Here is an 18,799-nt window from a genome sequence, read left to right on the forward strand (position 1 = left end):
TTGCTTGATTTCTGGCTCTACTACTTACTACATGCTTGACTTGCAAAAAGTCCCTTAACCCTTAACCTCATGGGGGCTCAGTTTACTCTTCTACAAAATGGGGAGAATCATAAATACCTACTTCATAGCATTGCCATGATGATCAAATTAACTGTTCAAGTACCTTGTAAATTCCCAAACAAACGTGAGTGAATCTTCCTCCCACAATGGTCTGTATGCAGTAGGCACTAAAGAGATGTTGGATGAGTGTAAATAAGTTGACGGATCACATTTCCTGGGACCTTTGGGAGCAGATTGAATGGTGGAGATCTCAGATGCAGTGACTGGCCTGTGGGGGATTTGGGGATGAGGTGGGCCATTCTCTCTGCCCCTTCAGTCATCTCCATTGCATGACTGCTACTCTGTTTACATGTCAGACTGGTCCTGTCTCCAGGATCTCTCTGTGTCTGTGCAGCAGTTCTTCCTTAAGGAGAAAGAGGAACTGATCTCTTCTTAGATAGCATTGTTCCATCCCACCTCCCCGGCCCACTCCAAGCTTCCTCCTCTCCTTGGCATATGTTGGGTGGAGCTAGCTTCTTGTGGCCCCGGGAAAAGAAAACTGGGCTCCAGTCTACACAATTTTAGTTGCCAGGGGCTCACAGCCTGCACGTAAGTGATCTATTCAAATATATTTCCCGTGAGATCTTTAGCTGAGCATTTATTATGTGCTAAAAATTTTGCATGTGTTCACGAATCCTCACAACAAACCTGCAACATAGTCACCATTGTTAACCCTATTTTACAGATGAGAAATCGAGGCTTAGCAAAGAAAGGGAATCAGTAAGGGTTTGAGTCAGGATCTTGGGCCAAATCCGATGGGTTCTGGAGCCTTTGCACTAACCACTGTCCTGCACTGCCTGAGGCTCCCTCATGACCCATGGTCACTGTGCCATTGTCTGGGTCATGCCCACACTTCCAGTGGGGCTCCCTAGTTGGTCCTCATAAAAGGAGGCAAATGGGCTATTTCAGCCCCAGACCCTGACCCTTTCCCTGAGGGTCTTCAGGCCTGACTCTTTGTGTTTGGCAGCTGGGTTTCCCCAGTCCTCTGAGGGGCCTTGGAGCTCACTCATCAATTTAGAATTAGACGCATAATGATGGATCACTTATGCTATGCCGCACACTGTGCAGGGCACTGAGATTATAGTCATGGCCCCTGCCTGCAGGGGACAGAAAGTAAATAGATGATGATCTTTGGGACCCAGGCCCTCCACTGTCTAATGCAGTGGAGCCCAAACCCAGGAAAAGAGACACGTAGAACTCAAAGGTTAGTTAGCAATCAATCCTTTTCTCCCAGATTAGTTATCTATGGCTGCCTAACAATATTCCCATAGTTTAAAGGCTTCAAACAACACATATTTATTATCTCACAGTTTTTGTGAATCCAGAGTCCAAGCAAGGCTTATCTTGGCCCTCTGCTTAACATCCCTCACTGCAGTCAAGAGGTCAGCTGAGGCTGTGGTTTCATCTGAAGTTCAACCAAGAAAAGATCTGCAGCTGCAGAAGGAGGATGCAGAGGTAGTCATTAGAGTCTAGTCTCAGTGGGAATGGCTAAAAGGTATATTTTTTACTAGGAATACAATTCTCATTGGCTTTTCTACAACTTACCAGGCTGAAAAAGTGTTTATCTTCTTTGTAGCCTTGGCTGATATTACAAAATACCCTCCAAATGCAAATTAAGAAACAATGAGATATCATTTCATACCTATTAGATTCTCAAAAATAAACAAAATATGATTTTAAGAGCAGCAAGTATGTGATGAAATTAGAACTCTTATTTGTTGCTAGTGGGTTAGCAATTTCTACAGATTAGAAATTTGGAAATATCAATTAAAACTAAAGATGTACATACCTTCTGCCACAGCAAACACATTTCTACATGTATGCTCTAGAGGAAACTCTCATGTGTCTACACAGACATGCACAAATATTTATGTTTGTTATCATTAACAACAAAACTTGGGGAGTTCCTGTCGTGGCTCAGTGGTTAATGAACCTGACTGGTATCCATGAGGATGCAGGTTAGATCCCTGGCCTCGCTCAGTGGGTTAAGGATCTGATGTTGCCATGAGGTGTGGTGTAAGTCGCAGACACGGCTCGGATCCTGCATTGCTGTAGCTCTGGCATAGGTCAGCAGCTACAGCTCCAATTAGACCCCGCCTGGGAACCTCCACATGCCATGGGTGCAAACCTAGAAAAGCTAAGAAGACAAAAAAAAAAAGAACAAAAATTGGAAAACAATAACTGTGTCTTACTGAGAGTATAGATTAGTAAATGGTAGTTTATTTACAAAGTAGAATACTATTCAGCAATTAACATGAATAAATTAAGTCTCAGCATACATATAAAAAGGCAATTATGAGAGAACAAAGCAAGTTGTACAGTTTTATATATGTATGGAAGCATTTCCAGAATGGGAGAGAAAGTGTCTCTGAAATCCTGCTTTTCCATAAAAGCAATGAGAGCACTATCAAAAATTGTCAAAATCAACTTTTTGAGGTCTCTGGAAAGTAACTAAAGGCTTACAACAACCTGAAGATTATTTTTTTTAATAGCTAAATTTCAGTGACAATAGTATTTGCATTGTTTTAACTTACCCTAATCCCATCCTCCTCCCCTAGTTCTATGGTGGCCTTGAAAACTAACAGCCTTACAACTATGATAGCTATGCAAAACAGTAACCCAGTAGCTGCTGGTTAGGTCAGATGGGTTTAGAGCTCCCCAAAAGTTCCATACCCAGAGAACTGTCACAATTTAACCTGTCTGGTGGCTTACTGGAAATGTCCACTCTTGGGGCTTGTCTTTATCTGACCTGACTCACAACTCACCCAATTCTATTTCTATGGCATTTGTCAAAAACAATCAGTGGCAATTTTTTAACATCACAGTCATCTGGAGGCAGTTTAACCATTTGGGGCTAAAAGAGGCTGACCAAACAACTGGGGGGGGGGGGGGAGAAAACAGAAACAAACAAAAACAAAAAAAAACCCAGAGCTATCAACTGTCCATAGGAGGCTTTGAACAGCTCGGATATAGACCTGGGAATCTGGAAGGCCATAAGATGGTGTGTATGCTCAAGAAATACCTTAGAAGGCACTCATGTCTCAACTCTGGCTGACGTTGAGGATCTTTACAAGCAGAAATGAAGCAATTGTCCACTACAGCATGAAAAGTATACCCCAACACACATAGGCCCTCAGCAAAGGCTGGGAGACTAACTGGCTCAAGACATTTAAGAAGATCTCTGTTTAATAAAAAGCTGACCAGTAAGCTAACAAAGCAGAGATTTCAGTGACTATACACAACATAGATTAAAGACTTTACAGAATAAGTCCAGGAAAGTCACTAAACCAACAGTAACAACAACAAACAGCAAAAGCCCTAGGGAGGCAGGAAGCCTGGTTTCCAGTGTTGCCATATTATATTACTAAATTTCAATAAAAAATATAAGACATTCTCAAAAAACAGAACTATATGGCTCATTCACAGCAACCAGTCCCTTTGGAAACCAAGATTTTGAACTTACTAGTCAAAGATTTTAAATCATCTGTTTTAGATATGTTCAAAGAACTAAAAGAACAAAAGGAAAGTTAAGGTGATAAGATGATGTATCACCAAATGGAGATATCAATAAAGAGATAGAAATTATTTTAAAAAGCCAAATAGATATTCTAGAGTTGAAAAGTATAGTGCCATAATCAGAATGAAAAATTCAGTGGAGGAACTCAAGAGCAGATTTGAGTTGCCAGAAGAAGGAATTAGCACATGTGAAGACAGGTCCCTTGAGGGTATCCAATTTGAGCAACAGAAAGAAAAAGGAATAGAAATAAAAGAACAGAGCCTCAGAAGCCTGTGGGATACTATCAAGCATACCAGCTATGCAGGATGGGAGTCCCCAAAAGAAAGGAGAGAAAAAGGCAAAAGGGATATTTGAAGAATAACATCACAAATTTGATTTTTAAAAAACTAATCTGCATATCCAAGAAGCTTAACAAACTCCAAGTAGAGTTAACTCAAACAGATTAATATGTAGACATGATATGTCACGGGTAGTCAAACTATTAAAAGCAAAGACCAAGAGAAAATCTCACAAGCAGAGAAGAGTGACTCATCACCTCAATAAGATTAAGAGTGAATTTCTCATCAGAAATTATGAAGTTTTGGGAGTTCCTGTCATGGCTCAGTGGTTATCAAACCCAACTAGTATTCATGAGGACGCAGGTTCAATTGCTGGCCTCGCTCAGTGGGTTGAGGATCCAGTGTTGCCGTGACTTGTAGTGTAAGTTACAGGTGCGGCTCAGATCTGATGTTGCTGCGCCTGTGGCACAGGCTGATGGCTATAGCTCCAATTCGACTCCTAGCCTGGGAACATCCATATGCCATGGATACAACCCTAAAAAGACAAAAGACAAAGCAAAACAAAGAATAAAGAAATTGTGAAGTTTTGGAAGCAGTGGGATGACATATCCAAGGTACTGAAAGGAAAAGATTGCCAACAAAAGATTCCATATCCACTATATCTATCCTTCAAAAATGGAGATGAAATTAAGGCACTGACAAATATATAAAGACAAAGAATATTTACTTCTAGGAGACTTGACTTACAAAAATACTAGAGGGAGTCATTCAGGGTAAAAGGAAAGGACCCTAGGCATTAATTTGAATCCACACAAAGGAATTAAGAGGACAACTGAAAGTAATTACATAGGTAAAAATAAAATAATGCATAAATGTATTTTTCTTTTCCTTTCTTATTTAAAAGACAATTGCATAAAGTAATAACTACTAACTTATGTTGATGGCCTTATAATGTGAAGATATAATTTTTCTTTGTATTGCATTGTGAGATAGCAATAGCACAAAGCAGGGAGTAAAGGACAGAGCTATATCGAAGAAAAGTTTTGGTGTACTGTTGAAATTAAGTTGATGTTCATCTGAACTAGATTGTTTTAAATTAAGGTTTTATTTGTAATCCCCAGGGCAACTACTAAGAAAATACCTTGAAAAATATAGTAAAAGAAAGAACAAGGGAATTTAAATAGTATGCTAGAAAATATCTATTTAATACAAAAGGAGGCAGTAATGAAGGAATGGATTTTTTTTAAAAAAAAGACATAGACTCATAGAAAATACATAACAAAATTACAGACACCTCATCTGTAATTACATTAAACTGTGCCTTGTTGTATCAAGTGTAAGTGAACTAAACACGTCACTCAAAAGGCAAAAATAAGCAGAATGAATTTTAAAAATACAATTAAATGCTGTCTATAATAGACACACTTTAGATGCAAAGACACAAGTAGATTGAAAGTAAAAGGATGGAAAAAGATATACCATGCAAACAGTTAAAGGGAACTAGAATGGCTATACAAATATCAAACAAAATGGACATTAAGAAAAAAATTAAAAACCTGAGAGTTCCGATTGTGGCTCAGCGGGTTAAGGACTGAATGTTGTCTCTGTGAGGATGTGGGTTCCATCCTGGCTTGGCTCCGTGGGTTAAGGATCCAGCTGGGGGTGCAAGTTGTGGCATAGGTCACAGACACAGCCCAGATCCAGTGTTGCTGTGGCTGTGGTATAGGCTGGCATTTGCAGCTCCAATTCAACCCCTAGCCCCGGAATTTCCATAAGTCTCAGGTGCAGCCATAAAAAGAAAAAAAAAAAAAAAACAACAACTGTACTTGAGATAAAGATAGATATCTTATAATGATAATCAATCAGCGAAGGAGTTAACGACAGAGCCCTGAAATGCGTGAAGCAAAAACTGACAGAACAGCAAGAACAGTACTATTCAGCAATAATAGCTGGACACATCAATATTGTGCTTTCAGTAAGGCAGTGAATTAACAAAGAAATAGAAGACTTGAACAGTACTATAAAGCAACAAGTCCTCTTAGACATCTATAGAACACTTCACCCAACAACATCAGAAAACATTCCTTTCAACTGCACATGGAATATTCTCCAGGATAAACCATATGCTAGACCTTTGAAAAATTCTTATTAAGTTTTAAAGGTTTTGATCTGTAATTGAATAAACTTCCTATGGAGAAAAGCCCAAACACAGATGGCTTCATTAGTGAATTCTGCCTAACATTTAAAGAATAGTTAACACTGATCCTTCCTATACTCTCCCAAAAAATAGAAGAAGAGAAAATACTTTCCAGATCATTCTATGTGACGGGTATTACCATGATACAAAAAACAAAGACATCAAAAGAAAAGAAAACTATAGACCAGTATCTTGTGAATTTAGATGCAGAATTTCTCAACAAAGCAAACAAAATTCAGCAACGTGTAAAATGGATTTGTACACCAGTACCAAGTGGGATTTATCCCAGGAATGCAAGATTGGTTTAATATATTAAAAAAAACTAATCAATGTAATGTACCATATTAATAAAGGGGGAAAACCACACAATCATTTCAATAGGTGCAGAAAGAGTATTTGACAAAATCCAATATCCTTTCATTAAAAAAAAAAAAAAAAAAAACTCAAAAACTAAGAATAGAAAGGAACTTCCTCAATCTGATAAAGGGCATGTATGAAAAACCCCACAGCTAACATCATACTTAATGATGAAAGACTGAATAATTTCTCTCTAAGATCAGAAGCAAGACAAGGATATCCACTGTCACCACTTCTATTCATCATTGTCCTGGAGGTTTTAGCTAGGGCAATTAAGCAAGAAAAAGAAATAAAAGGCAAGTAGATTAGAAAGGAAGATGTAAAACTATCTTTATTCACAGATGGCATGATCTTTTTTTATATAGAAAATCCTAAGGAATCCGCAAATTCAAAAAACAAAGACAAATAACTATTAGAATTTTAAAACAAGTTAATCAAGGTTATAGTATACAAGATCAATATACAATATATTAGCAATAAACAGTCGAAAAATAAAATTAAAAAAATAATTCCCACTTACAATGGCATAAAAAAGAATAAAAGGCTTAGGGAGGCATTTAACAAAAGAAGTGCAAGACTTGAATATTAAAAACTATAAAACACCATTGAAAAATTAAAGAAGATCTAAATAAATTGAAAGAAATTCCAAAGACACAAAATTGTTAAGATTGCAGTACTGCAGTACTGCCCAAATTAATCTACGTATTCAATGCAATGTTTTCTTTTTTCTTCTTTTTGTTTTTTCTTTTTCTTTTTTTTTTTTTTTTGCTTTTTTTTTTTTTTTTTTTGCTTTTTAGGGCTGCACATGCAGCATATTGGAAGTTCCCAGGCTAGAGGTCAAATCAGAGCTGCAGCTGCTGGCCTACACTACAGCTCAGGTAATGCCAGATCCTTAACCCACTGCGCAAGGCCAGGGATTGAACCCGTATCCTCTTACCGCTGAATCAGAACAGGAACTCCTCAATGACATCTTTACCAAAATTCCAGGTGTCTTTTTCACAGAAGTTGACAAACTGATCCTACCATTTAGATGGAGATGCAAGAGAGCTAGAAGAGATAAAACTCTTGAAAAAGAAAAAGAAAGTTGAAGGACTGACACTTCCCACTTTCAAAACTTCCCGCAAAGCTACAATAATCAAGACCATGTGGTACTACTATAAGAATAGACATATAGAGCAATGAAATAGAATTAAGAGTCTAGAAATTAACCTTTACATTTGTGTCCAATTGATTTTCAACAAGGGTGCCAAGACAATTCAGTGGAAAAGAACCATCTTTTCCACAAATTATGCTGGGACAATTAGATGTCTATATGTGTAAGAATGAAGCTGAAACCCTACTTTATACCATCTATAGAAATTAACTCAAAATGGATCAAAGACCTAAACGTAAGAACTACATCTATAAAATTCTTAGAATAAAACATAGGCATAAATCTTCATGATCTTGGATTTTAGGCAATGGTTTCTGAGAAGTGACACTAAAAGTAAAAGCAAAAGTGACAAATGGAAAAAATGGATAAGTTGGAGATTATCAAATTTGAAAACAGGTGCATTCTTTTCCAGAAAGGGAGAAAATATTTTCAAGTCATATATCTGATAAAGGACTTATACCCAGAATATATTTTTAAAAACTCTTACCACTCAATAATGAAAAGAAAGGGAGTTCTCTGATGGCCTAGCTGGTTGAGCCTCCTGCGTTCTCACTGCTGTGGCTCTGGTTGCTCCTGTGCGGTGTAGGTTCAATCCCTGGCCCAGGAATTTGCACACACTGCCCGTGTGGCAAAAAAGGAAAAAAAAAAAAAACAAGAGAGAACCTGAAATAAACGTTGCAACTCTCATTTAAAAATAAATATATAAAATAATAATAATAATGAAAAGAAAAATAACCCAATTTTTTTAAATAAATGAAGGAATATATTTGCTTAGTTAAATGAATGATTTTCTGATGAAAACATACAAATGGCCAATAAACACATGAAAACATACTCGGTATCATCAACCATCAGAAAAATGAAAATCTAAACCTCGGTGAGATACCACTTCGCCCACTAGGATGGATGTAATCAAAAAGATAGCCAGGGAGTTCCCGTCGTGGTGCAGTGGTTAATGAATCCGACTAGGAACCATGAGGTTACGGTTCCTGCCCTTGCTCAGTAGGTTAATGATCCGGCGTTGCCGTGAGCTGTGGTGTAGTTTGCAGACGCGGCTCGGATCCCGCGTTGCTGTGGCTCTGGCGTAGGCTGGTGGCTGCAGCTCCGATTCGACCCCTAGCCTGGGAACCTCCATATGCCGCAGGAGCGGCCCAAGAAATAGCAAAAAACCAAAAAATAAAATAAAATAAAAATTAAAAAAAAAAAAAGATAGCCAGTAACAACTATTGGCAAAGATGGGGAGAAATTGGAACCCTAATCTTTGCTGGTGGCAAATCAAAAAGCTGTAGCCACTTTGGAAAACAGTTAAGCAGTTCCTCAAAAAGTTAAACATAGAGTTACCATATGATGTAATAATTCCACTCCTAAGTATATACCTAAGAGAATTGAAACATATGTCCAGGAGTTCCCTGGCAGCCTCGTGGTTAAGGATCCGGCATTGTCACTGCTGCAGCTCCAGTCACTGCTATGGCACAGGTTCAGTCCCCAGCCCGGGAACTACTGCATGTTGCAGGCATGACCAAAAAAAAAAGAAAAAAAAAGAAGAAGAAAAGGAAAGAAATGTACATCCACACAAAAACATGTACATGAATGTTCACAGCAGCATTATTTATAATAGGCCCAAAATGGAAACAACCCCATCAGCTAATGAAGGGATAAACAAAAAAATGGTCTAACCATACACTGGAATATTATTCATCCATAAAAAGGAATGAAGTAGTGATGCATGCCACAACATGGATGAACCTGGAAAACATTATGCTAGATGAAAGGAAACAGTCTCCAATGACCACATGTGTTTCTTTATATGGAGTCTCTAGAATAGACAAATCTATAGAGAAGGGAAGTAGATTAGTGCTTGCCAGAGGTTGGAGGAAAGGGAAAGGCAAAGGTAGGGGTAGAATTGTTGGTAGGTATGGGCTTCTTTCTGGGGGAATGAAAATGTTCTGGAATTAGTGGTGATGTTTGCACAATTCTGTAAATGTACTGAAAAACCACTGAATTGTACTTTTTTTTTTTTTTAATTGTCTTTCTGCCATTTCTTGGGCTGCTGCTGCGGCATATGGAAATTCCCAGGCTAGGGGTCTAATCGAAGCTGTAGCCGCCGGCCTACACCAGAGCCACAGCAACGTGGGATCCGAGCCATGTCTGCAACCTACACCACAGCTCATGGCAACGCCAGATCCTTAAGCCACTGAGCAAGGCCAGGGACCGAACCCACAACCTCATGGTTCCTAGTTGGATTCATTAACCACTGCGCCACGAAGAGAACTCCCTAAATTGTACTCTTTAAAAGGATGAGTTTTATTATATGTGAATTTTATCTTCGTAAAGCTGCCAATTTTAACAAGGATAAATACAGTGTGATACCGTTTATGTAAAAATTTTAAGGCACACAGGAACTAGTATTATCAATTATTTAAAGTTACATACACACACAGTGAAAGTACATCACGGGAGTTCCCGTCGTGGCTCAGTGGTTAATGAATCCAACTAGGAACCATGAGGTTGTGGGTTCAGTCCCTGGCCTTGCTCAGTGGGTTAAGGATCCAGCATTGCCGTGAGCTGTGGTGTAGGTCACAGACGTGGCTCAGACCCCGAGTTGCTGTGGCTCTGGCGTAGGCTGGTGGCTAAGCCTCCAATTAGACCCCTAGCTTGTGAACCTCCATATGCCGCAGGAGCGGCCCAAGAAATGGCAAAAAGACAAAAAGACAAAAAAAAAAAGAAAGTATAGCACGAGAGTGAAAGACCAAATTCAGGATTGTGGTTCTCCCTAAGGAGAGAAGAAAGGGAAGAGATGTGTTGTAATGTTTTATATATATATTTTTTTTCCAAGACAAAGATCAGAGCAATTACAAGAAAATGTTAACATCTGTTAAATTGGGGTTCTGGGTACATGGATGTCTGTTATTTTATGTTCCATAGTTTTTAATGTTTGAAATTGTTAATGATTATAAGTTTTAAGGGGTAAATTGACCCCTCTATTTCCTTAGCCTGTAGCAAGTTGAATAGTGGCCCCCCCAAATATATTTCCACTTGTGGATGTGACTTTATTTTTTTTAAATGTATCTTTATAGAGGTAATAAAGTTAAGGGTCTTAAGATGAGATTTTCTTGGATTAGGGAGGGTCCCTAAACCTGATGACAAATAGCCTTATAAGAGAGGAAAAGAGAAAGCAGGGAGACACACATAAGGAGAAGGATGTGCAGGAGGAGGCTGGGGTTGCAGTGATGCAGCCACAAGCCAAGGATGACAGGAGCCACCAGAAGCAGAAAGAGGCCAGGAAGAATCCTCCCACGGAGACTTCAGAGGGAGTGTGGCCCCTTGATTTCAGGCTTTTGGCCTCCAGAACTGTGAGAAAGTGAAAAAAAGGAAGAATTCTGTGATTTCTTAAGTGACCAATTTGTGGTCATTTGTTACAGCAGCCACAGGAAACTCATACACTGCCTGTTTCTTCCTGTTCAACTGGCCCCTTCCTTCTCCCAAGCACTGCCCTGACCACCCTCCAAAGCCAAAACCTTCACTCTCTCTGCAGTTTCCTTCTTGCTCATCCAAGTCATCTTCTCCACTGCAAGAAGAAAGGAGGGGTGCCTTCGTGGCCATACCCCGTGGGGCCACAGCACACTTGATCTCGGGGGCCATTTTCACTAGTTTTGCTGCTGGATTTGGAGGTCTCGTGGCTTATCCTGCCAAGCCCTCTTCATCCTTCTGTGGCTGCTTCCTGCCTCCTCTAACCCCTGCCATGGCCCCTTCCCATCAGCTGCGTCCTGGCCTCGGCTCCCCAGTGCCTCTTATGCACACGGACGTGGACAGCTGACTTCTGCTTCCAGCTGCCAACAGCCTGAATAACACCTTATAAACAAAACCACACACAAGATGAAATGCCATAAGAGAAAATAAGATAATTTTAGCTACTTTCACATATGTCATCTCACTTAAAATTTATGGACTAGGTACTATTACTATTCATGTCTTCAGATGCTCAGAGAAATTAAACAAGTTGCCCAAGATCTTATAGCCAAGCTGAGCTGGGCTTTGAACTGGAACCTGGCTAATTCCAGACCTGCTGGGTGAGGATCCTGGCACAGCTGCTTGCTGGCCCTATGAAAGCTAACCTGTTACTGAATCTCTCTGCTCCTCCATTTCTGCCTCTGTAAAAGAGTTAATAATGATCATTTCTGTCTCAGAAGCTGTGAGGATTCAATGAGGTTTCTGTAGAAAACCCTCGCTTGGCACCTAGGAAGCACTCGATAAATGTCAGCCAATATTCTCAGTGTTAGTGATAGTTCTAGCAAATATTCCTTCAATGAACATCCTACTCAGTTCAACACTCCATTGGGAAATAGTATTTGTTTGGCTGGTTGATTTTTTTTTTTCTTTTTAGGACTGCACCTGCAGCATATGCAAGTTCCCAGGCTGGGGGTCAAATCAGAGCTGCAGCTCCAGGCTTATGCCAGAGCCAAGCAATGCCGGATCTGAGCGTGTCTGAGACCTACACCACAGCTCACAGCAACACCATATTCTTAACCCACTGAGCAGGGCCAGGGATCAAACCTGCATCCTCGTGGATACTAGTGGGGTTCGTAACCTCTGAGCCACAGTGGGAACTCCTGTTTTGTTAATTTTTTTTTAAAACAATGGCTCATTTTAATTTTATTCTGCACTAACGTTATCTCTCCAAATGGACCTAGATGTGCATTTCTGGGCTTCTGTTCACAGCCTGAAGTTAGGGCTGGGTCTTGTGGCTGTTTGTGCCTTGTGCTCTGGGACCAAAGGGAAAGTTCTTGAAGAGGCTGGCTGTAGGCGGCGTGCGGCACACCTTTTGCAGTGAGCTTGCTTCCTTGCAAAGTAGAAGATCTCCCAGGGCTCTAAGGGCTCTGTCAGAGGGAAAATGCCTTCTTCTCTGGCTTATTTGCTCAAGGTTTAAAAGGTATTTCTGGGCTTTGGCTAAGAGGAAATTTAGCTTTCAAGCAAATCCTCATGCACTGGTTTTCTGTAAACATCTGAATACAGTGTGTGCAGCTTTGAGCCCACTTGGCTTGGCTTTTCCCATATTTGACAGCCCGTTAGGACGGAATAAAGTCAGCTTGATATTTGTAGAGCCACGTCAGCCTTGACAAGCAGGTTCTAGATGTTACTGCTAGGCTTGTCTCCCCAGCACTGTACTGGGGACATGTACGGAGGTGGATGAAAGTTAGTTGGCATGAGTCCTGGGGAAGGATGGAGGATTAGGTGGCATAATTAAGACCTTCCTGCATCACCATCTAGGGAGCTTCCCAGTTGGGCCAACGACCTCTGAGATAGGAGGTTCATTTGGCCACTTCCCAATATTTCCTGAAGACCTACTGTGTGCCAGGCCCTGCACTTGATACGGGGGATTCTTTATGAAGCTTGGCTTCTGGTGAAGGTGGACCCTTTCCCAAGGACACCCTAGACCAGAATCTCAGTAGTATCAAAAACTCTTCGGGAGTTCCCATCATGGTGCAGTGGTTAACGAATCCGACTAGAAACCATGAGGTTGCGGGTTTGGTCCCTGCCCTTGCTCAGTGGGTTAACGACCTGGCGTTGCCGTGAGCTGTGGTGTAGGTTGCAGATGCGGCTCGGATCCCGCGTTGCTGTGGCTCTGGCGTAGGCCGGTGGCTACAGCTCCGATTCGACCCCTAGCCTGGGAACCTCCATATGCCGCGGGAGCGGCCCAAGAAATAGCAACAACAAAAAAGACAAAAAAAAAAAAAACTCTTCGAATAACCTCTGTGTGAATGAGGACAGGCTAACTGCTATAACAGCCCCATCTCAGTGAGTACCCCCACAAAGGCTGAGGTCCACGTCACAGTCCAGTGCAGCTCAAGTTGGAAGATCTCGGCTCCATACAGTCATGGCAGGCACCTTCCAATTCAGGGTTCCACCCTCCCCTGGAGTCTCAGAGTTTTCCACAGGATCCTCTCTCTGCATCTGACCAGCCAACAGAGCATCACAGGCTTTTTTCATGGCCAGGCTTGGAAATGACCGTCATCCCTTATCCCACATTCCACTGGTCAGAATCCGGTGATGTGAACCTGCATAACTGCCGGGGTCCATCTGTGTCTTGAATGAAGACAAGGGGTCTGGTGAGACACAGTACTGTCTTTGTCACAGGATCTGTGTGCCCAGGACTGTGTAAGGATACCAGCAGGAATGTCCACGGTGCCGATGGTGAGTGTGATCAACTAGAACAGGGACACTCAGGTGCAAAGTGCCAGGCTCTCTGCTCTCAATGAGGACAGAGCGTCTTCCCAGCCCAGACTGCCTGCTCCCCACCCAGCTCTTCTGGGTAATAGTCATGCCTCCTCGGGCACATTGCCCCACTTCTCCAAAACCCAGTTTGCTCAGCTGGAAAACAGAGATGCTAATCACAGTTCCCACGTCACAGGTTCGTGTGAAAAACCAAGAGAGCTGGAAGTGGAGAAGCAGGTTGTACGTCCAGTGCCTGCCACATGGTCAACACCTTATAAACGGGGATCATGATAAGAAGAAGCTGGGCTTATAGCAACAACAACAACAACAATAACAACAACAACAACAACAAAAAGACAAAAAAAAAAAGAAGAAGAAGCTGGGCTTGACTTCCCTCTGCCACTTGTGAGACATGTAACAACTGTGGCCAGGTCACCTTGACCCCTCTGAACTTCAGTCTCTGAATCTCCAAAAACAAAGATAACAATCTTCCCATTCCAGAAAGCAGCATCAAGACTAAATTTATTAAATCAAGCCTGCTTGATTTATTGCCTTATTTATTAAAAAAGTTTAGCATGCAGCTTGACACATAATACATGCTCAACAAGGATTAGCTATTATTATTATTATTATCAAAGTCTTTTAACCTATATTACCTCATTTAAGCATCACATCTACTCCCTGAGATAGAAAACAGTTTTCTACATATGTATGTGAGAGACAATCAGAGCTCTGGGAATGGATGGATGGATGGATGGTTGGTTGGATGGATGGATGGAGAGAGGAATGAGTGAATCATCACAATAGCTTGTGTCTTCTATGGCAGTAGGTACAGTCTCCATTTCTCGGAGCAGTGGTGAAGTCTGCCAAAATAAATTAACTTTCCCACATCAATGACTCATTTGGCAGGAATAACAGCCTTGCAAACAGAATAGAGGATGGAGAGGGAGGAGGCCACGGGGCTGGGGAGGCGGGTGGGGTGGGGGGAGGATGGGAGAGGAGCTTTCTAGTGACTCAAGATAGAGGAAGCAGCTTCCCATTCTCTTGTTCTCCCTCTCTCTTTCTTTTTAACCAAATATGTAGTATATAAACATGTATATTTAAATTTGTGAAGTGGGGGGCATAGAGGCTCCAAGCTATTGGGTGACTTGGGACATCAGGAGCAAACAAGGGGACTTAACATCAGCAGCCTTTTGCTGGGTAGACAGGCGTCCAGGGCTCACTGTAGCCACATGGCACATGGCAAGGTCAGGCCTCCCGCCAGTGCTCCTTCCTTATCCCACTGGCTCTGGGGTGGGCCCTGAGTCCCCTCGGACACTTGCCCTTGCCTGGCCATTCTCACAGCTTGCTCATGCCTCCTTCGGTGGCTGGAGAAGCTTCAGGGCAGAGGGAGGGAAGATCAAAGCCTGAGACCACAGGTCCTAGAAAGGAAGGGACTTAATTACCTACTTCTCTTCCACACAGGGGTTTTATGAGGAGGCCTCAAAGAGGGGTTCTGCCTGTCTCCTAGAAACCCGGCCAGAGGCAGTGAGCCGAGGATAAAAGAGATGCACGATAGACATGAGAAGGAACTTTGACCCCTGCCATGAGGATATTCCACCTGAAACATGGCTTGGATGGGCTGCTCGGACTTTCTCCGGCTCCCCACTGCCTGTAGGATACCATGCATTTTAGACTTGTGGTTAGTTAAGAGCATGGACTTTGGGGTCATAGAGACCTGGGCTGGAATCAGTGCTTGGAAAAGTTACTTAACTTTCCCAACCATTACTCTGTAAAATGGTGTATTCTTCTGCTAGGGCTGCCATTACAAAGTACCACAAATCATGGGGCTTAAACAGCGGAAATATATTGACTCACAGTTCCAGAGGCTGGACATTAGAAATCAAGGTAATGGTGGGCTTGTGTCCTTCTGAGAGCTGTGGAGGGAGGAATCTGTCCCAGGCCTCTCTTCTCAGTTTGTCCATGGCCATCCTCCCTGCCTCTCTTCACTGTCTTCCTTCCATGTGTGTCTATATGTGTCCAAACTTCCCCTTTTTATAAGGACACCAGTCATATTGGTTAAAGGCCCACCCTAATTGCATCATTCTAACTAATTACATCTGCAATGACCCAAATAAGGCCACGTTCTGAGGTACTTGGTGGGAGGTGGGGGGAGAAGGACTTCAACATATGTTTAGGGGGAGGACATAATTCAACCTATAAGAAATAGGTACCACAGAGTTCCCTAGTGGCTCATCAAGTTAAGGATCCGGTGTTGTCACTGCTGTGGCTTGGGTCACAGCATGTAAAAACTCAATGAATACCTATCAAATGAATGGCTAAAAGAGCCTTTAATAAATAACAGAAACCCAACACAAAATGACTTAAGTGATGAAGTAGTATTTATTAGATTACATAACTAAAAATTCCATAGGGAATGTTTCAGGTAAGGTTAGATATAGGGGCTCACACATTGTCATCAGGTTCTGGAATCTCTCTATCAAGATGCTATGTTGTTTCATTCTCAAGTATATCCTCTTCACAAGGTAGTCTTTGACACCCTCCAACCCCAAGACCAACAGACACAGCACCTCTTGCTCCTCTGATTTATAAAAGCTCTAAGATTAGGCCTAACCCTAACAATGGATCACATGGACAGCCCTGAACTAATTATCGTAGCTGAGGGATTGCAGTGCTCTGGCTGGGTAACAGGGTCACGTGTCTTCCCTGTCAGTTATCTATTATGACATAACAAATGACCCCCAAACTTAGCAATTTAACACAGCCCACGTTTATTATCTCAGTTTCCTTAGGTCAGGAATCCAGGCATAGCTCAGCTGGGTGCTCTGCTTCCTATTCTCTCACAATGCTGCTCTTAGGGTGTTAGCCCTGGGTCCCCAGTCTCATCTGAAGCCTCGACTGAGAAAGGATACGCTTCCAAACTTACTTAGCAGGACTCAGTGTTTCACAAGATGTTGGGCTGAAGGCCTCAGATTCTCACAAGCTGTAGCCTTGGCTGGAGGTAGCCTTTAGTTCCTTGCCACATTGGCTCTCCCACATGGTGGCTTCCTTCATCAAAGCATGCAGTCTGAGAGGGAAGTAGAGAGAGTCTGCTAGCATCACGGAAATCACAACACTTTGTAACTTCATCCTTGAAGTGACATCACATTACTTTTGCTCTATTGTATTGATTAGAAGCCCATCATTAGGTTCAGCCCACACCCAGGAGGAGGGGATTATACATGGGTGTGGACAGCAAGAGACAGGGATCATGAGGTGGTGGGGTGAGGGCGAAGTGCGTCTTAGAAGTCTGTCTACTTAAAAAAAAAAAAAAAACAGAAGTCTGTCTACTATACTCCTTTGCAAGCCAGGGGTAAAACCAGCGCCCCATGAACTACCTGGATGGAGAACTGGGGGTGTACTCCCCCCAAGGAATATTGGAATGCTTTTACCCGAAGGGAAAAGGGGTCCAAGATGGACGAAACAGCAAAGACTACAGAGCAACTGCAGTGGCTTGTAGTGAACACCAGAATCAGGATAAGCCTGATCTGCCTGACATGTTCCTAAAAGGTTGTACTGAATGAGAAATGACTGGTTCACCAAATCCTTACCAGCAGACCACCATTAGGGTCTCCCCCACCCCAACTTTGTTTGAAAGTCTATACAAGTGATTTCTAAGTGTTGTCTGAGATAGCCTCTCTGGAATAATTGTTGTCGAATTGCCCTCCAGACTTGTTTAATATCTGCACTTCCCCTCTCACTGTTCTTCACCCATTTAGTAGAGACTTGCCTTGAAATCCCCAACAAGGTTATAAAGTTCCCAGGAGCAAGGATCACATCCCTCCAGGGCACCCAGGCCAAGTTCTCTGCCCTCCTAGAGATGGAACGAATGATATTTACCAACCAATGAGTTTCAGGCTTTTCTGATATTTGCTGAGCTCCTAATTCTTTTACAAGAGGGACCTTGAATCTACATAAAAATACATGTGTAACTGAAAGAAGCAACAAACCAGTGCCGCGTCCATAGAGTTCAAAGAACTGCAGTTCCAGTTGGCAATTAATAATGTTCATTTAACACGGCATCTCACTTTGAAAAGAGTGGCTAGATTGGAGGGGGAGGTGGGAATGTTATTTTATTCTTGGGATAAATGAAAGATTACTATTTAAGTCTTCTTTAAATAACTCTCAAATAGACACTAGAGATGAAATTACTTTTAATTGGCCAACTTAGCACTAGCTCTTGAAGGCTCAGGTGAGTGAAATGAGATTACTGTCTGTTAAAAACTTGACCTTGTCTGTTGTCTCTTTCTCTCCCTTCTTCCCAGGACAAGGATTTACCTATCACTCTTCTTTCTGAATCAGAGCCTTTCTACATGGCTGGCATTTTCCAACCACCTTCTGATTTTACTCACCAAACACAAGGCAGCAGCTGGAGGTTGGGGTGGGTTGGAAAGGAGTCTGATTTTTTTTTTTTTTTTTTCTGTCTTCAGTAGACATGAAGGTGTTTCAGTGCTGTGGAAATGGGATGAACTGGGATGTCATCCTGGCTCCATCACTTCCTAGCAGTTGACCTTGGGCAAATCACCTCGCATTTCCGAGCCTCAGCTGCTTCATATGTTGTTTTCAGCCCTGGGCAGGTAAATGTCTAATAGTTGGCTCCCCGGAAGAAAACCCTGATTTGCAGCATTTGCCAGTTATCACGGTGTAAATACTCACACCATGGCCAATTTCAAGCTACCAATATAAGGTCACCGAACACAGAGTTGGGAAAAGATGTGCAAATGCAGAGTGACAAATACCATATAGTATTTTCACCATCCAGACATAATAGGCGTAAATAATCTCAAGATAATAGAATAATTCCGTCGGTTGATCAAGTGAGGCGTTTTGAACACTTATTTCCTTTGTTTTTAATAGCATTTATGTAATTGTAAGTTTATTTAATTTCTTTTAAAAAATAATAGCTGTGCCTCTCTGCTCTCTCAGATTCTATATCTCAGCGGACA

At 41.8% G+C, this 18,799-nt stretch overlaps 1 protein-coding gene across 3 annotated transcripts in view; it reads left to right on the forward strand.

Annotated features, from left to right (window-relative positions):
* SPRING1 (SREBF pathway regulator in golgi 1) overlaps positions 1–18,799 on the forward strand; it is a 322,500-nt gene that overhangs the window by 247,593 nt on the left and 56,108 nt on the right. The window contains exon 7 of one of the 3 annotated variants that reach the window (XM_047761604.1): positions 18,284–18,301. The exons of 1 other annotated variant lie outside the window; for it this stretch is intronic. In XM_047761604.1, coding sequence (XP_047617560.1) covers positions 18,284–18,286 — 3 coding nt within the window. In that variant the 3' untranslated portion in view covers positions 18,287–18,301. Of the gene's footprint in view, positions 1–14,010; positions 14,349–18,283; positions 18,302–18,799 lie in introns of those variants that run through there. One more of the 3 variants, XM_047761603.1, reaches the window with a different exon arrangement.

This window comes from Phacochoerus africanus, chromosome 15 (assembly GCF_016906955.1).
Source record: "Phacochoerus africanus isolate WHEZ1 chromosome 15, ROS_Pafr_v1, whole genome shotgun sequence".
Lineage (NCBI taxonomy): Eukaryota > Metazoa > Chordata > Mammalia > Artiodactyla > Suidae > Phacochoerus > Phacochoerus africanus.